Source organism: Laccaria bicolor, genomic scaffold (assembly GCF_000143565.1).
Source record: "Laccaria bicolor S238N-H82 LACBIscaffold_17 genomic scaffold, whole genome shotgun sequence".
Classification (NCBI taxonomy): Eukaryota; Fungi; Basidiomycota; class Agaricomycetes; order Agaricales; family Hydnangiaceae; genus Laccaria; species Laccaria bicolor.
Genome location: NW_001889888.1, coordinates 203190 through 213915, shown reverse-complemented (window position 1 = coordinate 213915; position 10726 = coordinate 203190). Strand labels below are relative to the sequence as shown.

Genomic DNA, 10726 nt, shown 5'->3' with positions numbered 1-10726 from the left:
CTCCTTTCCTCTGCCTCTGTTTAATAGTCAATACTGTGGTGTAAATTTATGTAGTTAGATTCAATAAATTGCAGCTTTGTCTTGTGAAATGTAAAGATACATCCTCAAATTATATATCCTGGATATATTCTGTAATTATGGGCAAGGATGACATATATTCATGATCCTGTTCATGATATAGATCAAAAATATCCTGGTTCAAGATATAGTTGAAAGATATATCCTGGTTCAGGATATAGTTGGAAAATATAGGATATAGTTGAAAAATAATGTATGTTGATTCAAGATATAGTTGAAATATATATCTTGGTTCAGGATTTAGAGGAAATATATAACATACATGTAGTTGAAAAATATATCTTGGTCCAGGATATAGTTTGAAAATATATCCTGGTTCAGAATGTAGTTGGAAAATGCAAGATATAGTTGAAAAATAATGTATCTTAATTCAGGATAAAGTTGATAAATATATCTTGGTTCAGGGTATAATTGAAATATTCAGGATACAATTGAGAAATAATGTATCTGGGGTGGGATGTTGATTTTCCAGACACAGCATTAGGGTGTTTCACAGTAGGCCAACTGGCAACCAACTTTTGCAAAGTTGGAAGGACGAAGTTTGGCCAACTTCATCAAGTTGGGATCCAAATTGTGGTCCCGATGCCAATTCGGAGCCAACTTTGATCCCAACTTCACCTCTCAACTTCCCATGTGTCCAAAATAGGCAAAAATCTGCACTTGGAAGTGATTTCAAGCACAAATCAGCCCAACTTCATGTTTTTGGCAGTTCCAGGTGTTTCACAGTAGAGTTGGCCAACTTTCCCATCAAATTTGTTGAAGTTGGCCCACAAGTTTGGATCAAAGTTGAAAGCAAAGTTGGCCTACTGTGAAACACCCTATTGGAGAGGAAAGCTGGTAAGTTGGTTGTTGTATTTCAAAGTGTTCCTCTTGCTAAACTAAAGTGATGGAGTTGTTTGGGGTGGGATGTCAAAATTTCTCTAATGCGGACTGTATCCATAGTGTCATTTGAAGTGGATAAGAAGGGAACCATATAAAATACAAAGAAGAACCCCATATTATGACATGGTGAACAGAATTTGTTAGAGGAGAATGGAATTTGTTGTCCATAAATTTACAATCAAGAGTCAAGGGAAAGAGAAAGAGAGAGAGGAGGAGACTGAGAGGAAAGAGAAAGAGAGAAACAACAAAGTACTTTGTCAACTCTGACTAGCTAAAAAATTGTGTAATGTGAACTATATTCATAGTGTCATTTGAAGTGGATGATAGTTAGGCAACTCAGATGTTATGGAAGGGGGTGTGGCAAAATAGCTTCAATATAGCAGCATGGTGCTGTATTAAGAACAATTCTAGATGTTTCTGAACTTGTTGATGAAGAAGCACTCATATGACACCACCATGTCCCCACCTGAGGTAGAAGTCAATCATAAGTCGACAAGAAAGTATCACCCTCTTCCGAAACAAGCAGAAGTCAAATGTTCAAGATGGGATGTCAGTTGGCCAAACAGATCAGCATAGAGATGCTATTGATGCTCCTTATTGCTACCTACATACTGGGAGCACAAGCCAAACATAGTGCCAAAACCCCTGGAAGTCATGGCAGAAACTTCCAGAATATATACCCCAGACAGCAAAAAATCACAAGTTTTTTTGCTAAAACTAAGACCCCTGGCACCACTACAGACCAGAAAAATATATCCTTACCACATCTGTTTCACAAAATATATCCTAAGGCAAAGCCAGGGCAAAAATATATTTTTAAGGTGTGACAGTGACATTTCAGGGTCCACTGACCAAAAATATATCCTTACTGCATTTCACTTGCAAAATATATTTTGGTGGTGTGACACAGACATTATAATTTTTGTGTGACATTTCAGGGTCCATGTGTCAAAAATATATTTTAGATTTCAGGGCTTTCTAGGACCCATATATATCTAGAATATAGATATGGTCCATGACATTTAGTCATGTAACTTACATGGAGTTTGCATGACTAATAGTCAGTTGGCACTGGGTGACTGAAGTGAAAAAATACTGACCGACATCATCTTCAACGTTGGCTTGGCTTAGTGGTTAAGCTGGGAGGTGTACGTAGTATATGTATGTATGCCCTGGGTTCAAATCCCGAACAAGTCATAGATTCGCATTTTGAAAAGTTTTTTACCTACTGCAGGTAAAAGATACTGACCGACCTATGTATGCCAGTTTAAATCCTAAACAAATTTTTTACTTGCTGCTATTAGAACGACATGGTCAGCAGTTAAAAGATACTGACCAACATGGTCTTCCACCGTTGGCTTGGCTTAGTGGTTAAGCTGGAGGTGTACAGAGTGTATGTATGCCTGGGTTCGAATCCCAGAATTCACTTGCAGCGATCGCAACTCTTTCGTTTTTGTAACTCTGGCTAAAATTTACTAATCAATTCTTACCGAGCTTGCAGACCCGGGTTAGTTGTCTTACACTGGGTAAGTTACAAAGTGCCGAGCTTTCAGGCCAGGTGGATCATTGACTTGGCTCAGTGGTCAAGGTGGGAGGTGTACGCATTGTATCTATGTATGCCCTGGGTTCAAATCCCTAACAAGTCATGCTGTTCATCCTAAACAGTTTTTTACTTACTACTATATTAGAGTGACATGATCGTCAGCTAAAAGATACTGACCAACTTCCTCTTGCAGTGCTGACTTGGCTTAGTGGTTGAGCTGGGAGGTATGTATGCCCTGGGTTCAAATCCCAGAAGTCACATAGAGCGAAGACGGCCTTTTTGTAACACTGGCTAAAATTTACTAATCCAAGGCTTGTAACATCCAAAGTCCCAAGAACGGGTAGTTGTCTTATGCTGAGAACAGGTGACTTACAAAGTGCTGAGCTTGGACACCCGGGTTCAAATTGCAGGCAGGTAAAAGATACTGGCCGACATCATCTTCCAACATTGGCTTGGCTTAATGGTTATGCTGGGAGGGGTACATCGTGTATGTATGCCCTGGGTTCGAATCCCAGAAGTCAGTTACACCTATTGCAACTCTTGTTAAAATTTACTGATCAATGCTGGTTTGACCAATGTTGTCTCGGATCATGTTGAAAATTTGAACTGCAAGTTCTGCCTGGTCTGCCTCTGCTCGGCTGCTAAATTAAAGGCCAAGCTGAAAACGATTCGGCTTGAAAATGCCGGCCTCGGTGATGCATCGGCTGATGAGATGTTCATAAATTCTTGTGTCCAGCCGACTCGGTGATATCCATAAACCATGACTACCATGTGGGTCTCACCAGCTGACCCTGGTAACCAGAGTTGAGGGCCCTCGGCCGACGACCAACCCAGGCAAATTCAAAATGTCTGCCGACCTTGCATAGCCTACCTGCTAATCAGAAGTGAAGGCCCTCAGCCGATCACCAACCCAGCAATGTTCAAAACTGTCAGCCGACCTTGCATAGCTTATCTTCCATCAGCCGATATACAAATACAATGTTAAAAACTGTCAGCCGACCTTGCATAGCTTAGCTATCAGTCATCAGCCGATATACAAATACAGTTCAAAACTGTCAGCCGACCTTACATCGCTTACCTATCAGCCGATATACAAATACAGGGACTTGACTTCCCAGGGCAGCTTCCTACTGCTAGGTTGGCCGTTGACAGTGAGATTGACAATAGAGGGAAGTGTTTTCCTGGATTGGCTACTGCAAGCAGCAACTTGAAGGGCTGCGGTGTTGACTATCGCATTACTGCCAGGGGTATCCAGAGCACTACACTTCCAGGTGAGACAAGCGGGGTTAATGAAATGGGGCCAGATTACCAAGGTCTTTACCATCCCCCACGTAATCCATCTGGATTCCAGTGGCCCAGTTGCTAGGCCAGATTGGCTTGCACAATGCCCAGTCCACTGGACTCAAGTCCAGTCCAGTCCAGTCCAGTCCACTGGACTCTCACTGGACTACAAGCCACTTTCCTGAGTCCAGTCCCAGTCCAGTGGACTATGAGTCCAGTCATAGTCCACTGGATTCCACTGGACTGCAGTGGAATCCAGCAGTCCAGTGAGTCCAGTCCATCATTACTTATGGATATCAATTACTACCAAAAAAGCGAAATTAGACTATACAAATGTAATGAGTTATATAGAAGTATACACAAGTACTTGTCGTAACAACGATCAATGATTTTGTTCAGTCTGCGGGGTGTGGCACGTGACGTACCCATGGTGTTCAAACATTGCCATACTGTCACGTTTGCCTTCTGCGGCATACTCACATCTGCGTGACCATCTCTTTCTCTTCCACCACCACCACCACCACCCCTCGCCAACATCCTGCACCCACCACCACTCTCGGCCATCGCCACCGCTCTCAGCCACGTCACCGAAGCAACACGCTGAACGAAACGAATGAGGAAACAAGGGACCTAGCCCAGTCATGGGTGCCGGTGCCACGTCGCCAATAGCGACATGGCGACCAGATGACGAACGACAACAAGCGTCGTTTCTCATCCATGGGTGAGCAACCCAACTCCACCTGATCCACTCACCCACAGATGTCGACCCGGCGACAACACGTCGACAACGACCACAACAGGTGCCAGCAACCCCACGACGACGGCACCACAACTCTACGCAACAACCGCAACACGTGCAATGGCAACCCACGTCACGAAGCAAACGAAGACATGCCAGGACAACGACACAACACGAGCACCCCCCACCACACATGAAAAGCGACGAGCGCCCACGAAAAACGATGAGCGCCCACGAAAACGATGAAACCCAGGTCACGGCAAATGACGAGCGCCCACCACTGTCAATGAACCGCAACGAGCACCCACCCACCCCCACACACGAACGACGATGAGCACCCACAAAAAACGTCGAAAAACGATGAGCGCCCACCACCACCCACTGACATGACGATGATGTGTCAACGACATGCCAGGACGACGACATGATGCGTCCACACGAGCACGCACCCCCATCATACATGAAAAACCACGAGTGCCCACAAAAAACGACGCATGCCCATGAAAAACAACGAGCACCCACCCGAAACATGACACACGCCCACGAAAAACCACCAGCGCCGACGGCACGCCAATGCGGAACAGCGACAAGGGCCCAGCACCATTGTCCCACCTGAACTAGCAGCCAATGGATTCCCACAAACCTCCACATACACACAGTCCCTCCACACTGCATACATCAACACCACGAAATTCTGCCCCTCCAGACTACCAGATGTATATGGCATCGTATCGTGCTAATTCAGCGGGTTCACCCAAGGTCTTTATCATGCCCCACTGATTCCTGCCAGATTCCGGTCATTCCTGTGGAATCCGGCGGAATCCAGAGGAATCAAATTTGGCAGAGACACCAGCCAAAATGACATTCCGGGGGACAAATATTCCTCAGGAATGATGTCATTCCTGATTAGTAGCCGGAATGGTCCCCGGAATGGACAAAAAGGAATGACACCGGAATGCAATGACTGGAATTTACATTACTAATCAATAATATTAATAAACATTAATATGCCAATGCCCAAATCAAGCCTCGGTGTTTGCCGACATTTGATTTGGCATCATCCACACTCACCCTCTTCTTCCTCACCCACCACCATCATCAACGATACACATCCCCACATCACCACACCACCACTCCAACGGACGATGACAGACAACAACAACATGCCAATGGATGACACAACACGTCAGCGGACGACAACAACGATGATGACGGACGACGACGGCCACGCGTCGACGGACAACAACAGACGACAATGACGACACATCAACGGATGACACGACACATCAGCAGACAACGACAACGACGGCCACGTGTCAATGGATGACAATGACGACACATCGATGGACGACAATGACGACGACGGACGACGAGGACGACGACCACGTCAACCGACGACGTCGACGAGCCCCCTCCCTTTACCCTCCCCCTTCCTATTCCCTCTCCCTTCCTTTTCTCTCCCCCATCCTTTGTCCTCCCCCTTCCCTGTCCCTCCCCTCCCTCATCCCCCTTCTTTATTCATCCCCCTTCCCTGTCCCTCCCCTCCCTCTTCCCCCTTCTTTATTCATCCCCCTTCCCTGTCCCTCCCCTCCCTCTTCCCCCTTCTTTATCCATCCCCCTTCCCCTTTTCCATCCCCCTTCCCTTTACCATCCCCCTTCCCTTTTTCATTTCCGCTTCCTTTTCCCTTGCCCATCCCCTCCCTCTCTAGTATACACTGCATGTAATTAAATATATATTGTATTATANATTGAAATACATCATTTTTTGTGTAGTTCTATCAAATACACTTTGATTTTCCCTATTCAAGTCTAAATATCATAGGGAATTCTTAGGATTAAGTTGTGAAATATACATTTTAGGCCTTCCTGTTGCATTCCTGTGGATTCCTGTGGATTCCTGTGCCATTCCTGTGGATTCCTGTGCCATTCCTGTGGATTCCACTGGAATCCGGTGGAATGCCTTCATTCCTCAGTTAAAACACAACTTGTGTATGAATTCTAAATGATGAAGAGGTCTTTGGCTGGAGTCAATTTCTCTGAAACATTGAGCTATATCCCCAGGAACCTACAAGATATCAGAAAGACAAACCACAAAGTTTTGTAATGAAAGAAGTGGACACTGCACACATTTCTAATGAAAAAAGCGGACACTACACAATTTTATAATGACACTTTACACATCCTCTTGATAAATATTTGCAAAAATATATCCATAGTATATATCCAAATAACAGGATATATGTATTTAATTGATATATCTGAAGTTATACATATATCCAAGAACAGTGCAGATATACTTAGTATATTCATATGTAGAATTCAGGAGAGAAAGGCACAGTTTATTCAATATAACTACATAATGTTACATTACTACATTAAATACTAAATAAAGGGAAGGGGGAGGGAATGAGGGAGGGAGGTTGTAGGCAGTGAGGAAGAGGGGTGGGGGTGGTGGCCAATGAGGGAGAGGGGAGAGGGGTAGTGGCCAATGAGGAAGAAGGGAAAGGGGTGGTGGGCAATCAATGAGGGAGAAGGGAAAGGGGTGGTAGGCAATGAGGGAGGGGGAAAGGGGTGGTGGGCAATGAGGGAGGGAAGAAGGGAGTGTAGGTAATGAGGGAGAGGGGGAGGGGTGGTAGGCAGTGAAGGAGAGGGGTGGTGGGCAGTAGGTAGAGGGGCAGGGGGTGGTGGGCAGTGAGGTAGAGGGGAAGGGGTGGTGGGCAGTGAGGGTGGGCTATTGAGCCTTGTCGACAGGTGTGGGTGGTGGGCACTCATAGTGTCTTTGTCATTGCCATCTGTCATTTGTAGGCCCTCCTCGTTGTCATCCATTGTTTGCACACCCCCGTCGTCGTCATGGTCCGTCGTTTGCATGCCTGGCTCCTCGTTGTCGTCCTCTGTCATTTGCACGCCCTGCTCCTCGTCGTCATCCATCCTTTGTACACCCTCCTTCTCCTCCTCGTCCATATGCTGTTGTTGTTGTTGTTGTTGTTGTCGTCTGTACATCGTTGTTGTTGTTGTCCATATGCCATTGTTGTTGTTGTTGTCTGTACACCGTCATTGTCGTTGTCGTCCGTCAGCTGTATGCCATCGTTGTTGTCTGTGTCTTTCACCCTCTGGTGTCCTTGTCACTGGGGATGCTTCGCGTCATGGCATGGTGATGTGGGGTACTAACCATCAATCACCAGTTGGCAGTCGACAGTTGTGGTGTTGTGTTAGTTATGTGTGTGGTAGTAAACGTAGGGGGGCTTACCATATCCATTATATACTGTCAATGACGACGATGTGATCATCGTCGTCGTCATCGTCTGTCTGTGTCGCATAGTGCCATGTTGCAGACTGCGACGTGGCCCCACTGGCTTGTGAGGTCGTTCGTGGCTTTAGGGCCATCGTGTGAGCCGCTTGTGGGCGCTGGTGGTCGATCGTCCTGGGTGCTGGTCATTGTTTGCCCATTGTTGTTTCTGTTGAGTGGGGTTGGCGTGGTTGCTAGGCAGCTGTGGTTGTTTGTTGGGTGTTGGTTGTCGTTTGCCAGTTGTTTTCGTCGCGTGTGTGGTTGTTGTCTTTTTTGGGCGAGTGGGGTTGTTTGCGGTGGTGGGGGTTCCGTTACCTGGCATGGCAGCAGTGTGGTGGTGGGGTGGATGTCGGTGTTGACGTTGGAAAGATGTAACATCAGTAAGTCACAGCATGTGACGTTGTTCAAACTCACCCGCATGCCCAAATTTTAATCTGTAGTGCCCACTACTTCTATTCAAATTCTGTAGTGTCCATTATTAAGTTTTGTAGTATCCTATTTCTCATTTCACAACCTTGTAATGTCCACTTTGTGGGAATACAAAAGCTTGTAGAGTCCAGTTCTTGGGACTATCAAAGTTTGCGGTATGCTTGTAGTGTTTGCTTTTTGGGACTATATAAAAATTTGTAGTGTCCTCCTTTTCATTACAAGAGTTTGTCTTGTCCACTTTTATTACAGAAATTTGTAGTATCCTCTTTTTAAGAGTACAAAATTTTGTAGTGCTTGATTTCTTTTACCACAAAAGTTTGTATTGTCCGCTTTTTCATTACAAAATTTTGGAATGTTCACTTTTTGGGACTACAAGAATTTGTAGTCTCCTCTTTTTTCATTACCCAGTTTTTCATTACAAAATTTTGTAGTACCAGCCTTTTGAGACTACCATTTTTTATTACAAAATGTTGTAGTGTTCGCTTTTTGGGACTACAAAAACACTTCAGTCACCCACTGACAACTGACTATTAGTCTTGCAAACTCCATGAATACTACAGGACTAAATGTCAGGGTGTATATCTATATTGTATATATTCTGGGGCTTATATATCTCCACTTTTACCTAAATATATTTTGTTGTCCAATGTCACACTAAATATATTTCTAGTGTGTCACACACCCCAAAATATATTTCCTCACTGGAATGGACTCCAAATATATTTCTTATGCCTGGACCCTGAATTGTGACTGTCACAATGTAGAAATATATTTCTTGTCTGGGATGGACTTGGGATATATTTTGCAGCTAGGGTTGACTAAGGTTATATTTCTTCAGCCACAAGGGGTGTCTGGGGGTCCTATATTTAAGAGAAAAACTTGGGATTTTTTAAATATAGGGGACAGGGGATTTACCTATTATTTTGTAGGCAGAAAACCCTCATTGGGATGTCATTAGAAATGTGTGCAGTGTCCCCTTCTTTCATTACAAAACTGTGTAGTATCCGCTTTTTTCATTACAAAATTGTGTAGTGTCCGCTTTTTTTATTAGAAAACTATGCAGTGTCCACTTCTTTCATTACAAAGGTGTTTTTTTCACTACTGTACGTAATCAGGAAGCTGGCCACTTATTTTCTGCAGCTTGTAGTGCACAAAATATCCAAAGTTTTATATCATTGGAAAGCTTGAGATTAGGCCAATTGAGTGAAAATTTAAAAAAAATGAAAAGTGTTGATTTAAATACAAACTGGATGTGGCCAGCTTCCCAGTCAGGGCCATGTTTATGGTCTTTTTACACCAAAAAAAAACACTACTGAGTCAAATTTCAATTTAGAATTCTAAAATGTACATGGTAATTAAGAGGAGAAAAATGCCTAACGGAAAATGTCAAAAAAATGACACATAGTGCGAAAAACTCCGTTGTTAACTAGGACAATGAGTTAAGGTGGCCAGGATCCTGATAAGGCACAGTATAAATTTGTGTAGTGTCCACTTGTTCATTACAAGTGTGTAGTGTCTGCTTTTTTCATTAGAAAACTTTGTGGTCTGCCTTTCTGATATCTTGTGACTCCAGCCAAACAGCTCTTCATCATTTGGAATTCATACACCAGTTGTGTTTTGACTGAGCATCAAGTGTCCTAACTTTCCTCTTGAACAGCATGTGACTGTAGCCCCAACAGCTGGCAAATCAATCACTGAGAATGTCTTGAAAGAGATCATGTTGAGGTTGGCTATGGTCAGACATAGATGGACAGACATGAGTCCCCAGGGGGACACAATGAATGTTGGGCAACATGACTGAAGCTGGCCAAGGGGACAATTAAGACACTTGATGCTCAGTCAAAGCACAACTTGTGTATGAATTCTAAATGATGAAGAGGTCTTTGGCTGGAGTCAGTTTCTCTGAAACATTGAGCTATACGCCCAGGAGGCTACAAGATATCAGAAAGGCAAACCACAAAGTTTTGTAATAAAAGAAGTGGACACTGCACACATTTCTAATGAAAAAAGCGGACACTACACAATTTTCTAATGAGTAAAGCAGACACTACACAGTGTTGTAACGAAAAAAGCGGAGACTACACAATTTTCTAATGAAAAAAGCAGACACTACACAATTTTGTAATGAAAGAAGGGGACTCTGCACACATTTCTAATGACAAAAGCGGACACTACACAAAAGTGTACAAAAATTTGTAGTCTCCCCTTTTTTCATTACAAAGTTTGTACTGTCCGCTTTTTCATTACAAAATTTTGTAGGACCTGCTGTTTGAGTTTTTAGTGTCCCCTTCTTCAGACTACAAAAGTGTGTACTGGTATCTTGTGGACTCTGAGAACATTGAGAAGTAGAGCTACTTGTACTAAAAGAAATGTATCTAAATATAAAAAAGAAAAGAAGTAGATGAAAGTGGTACACTAAAAGGTCATATGATAGAAAATCATATGTGTCTAAACATAGAGAAAGAAAGGTCATACACTACAGATTTGG

The 10726-nt window shown here is 43.7% G+C and overlaps 2 protein-coding genes across 2 annotated transcripts; both read right to left on the bottom strand.

Moving 5' to 3' along the window:
* Positions 1-3584: 3584 nt before the first annotated feature.
* LACBIDRAFT_328493 (uncharacterized protein) lies at positions 3585-5174 on the bottom strand (the record flags this gene model as incomplete). The annotated part of the gene is made up of 6 exons (XM_001882448.1): positions 3585-3899; positions 3947-4027; positions 4089-4109; positions 4265-4384; positions 4538-4618; positions 5046-5174. The coding sequence occupies 6 exons, from the start codon at positions 5172-5174 to the stop codon at positions 3585-3587; spliced, it is 747 nt and encodes a 248-aa protein (XP_001882483.1).
* A 1731-nt stretch (positions 5175-6905) lies between these two features.
* Positions 6906-7523, bottom strand: LACBIDRAFT_328492 (uncharacterized protein; the record flags this gene model as incomplete). The annotated part of the gene is made up of 1 exon (XM_001882447.1): positions 6906-7523. One exon carries the CDS (start codon positions 7521-7523, stop codon positions 6906-6908), a length of 618 nt encoding a protein of 205 aa, XP_001882482.1.
* Positions 7524-10726: the final 3203 nt, after the last annotated feature.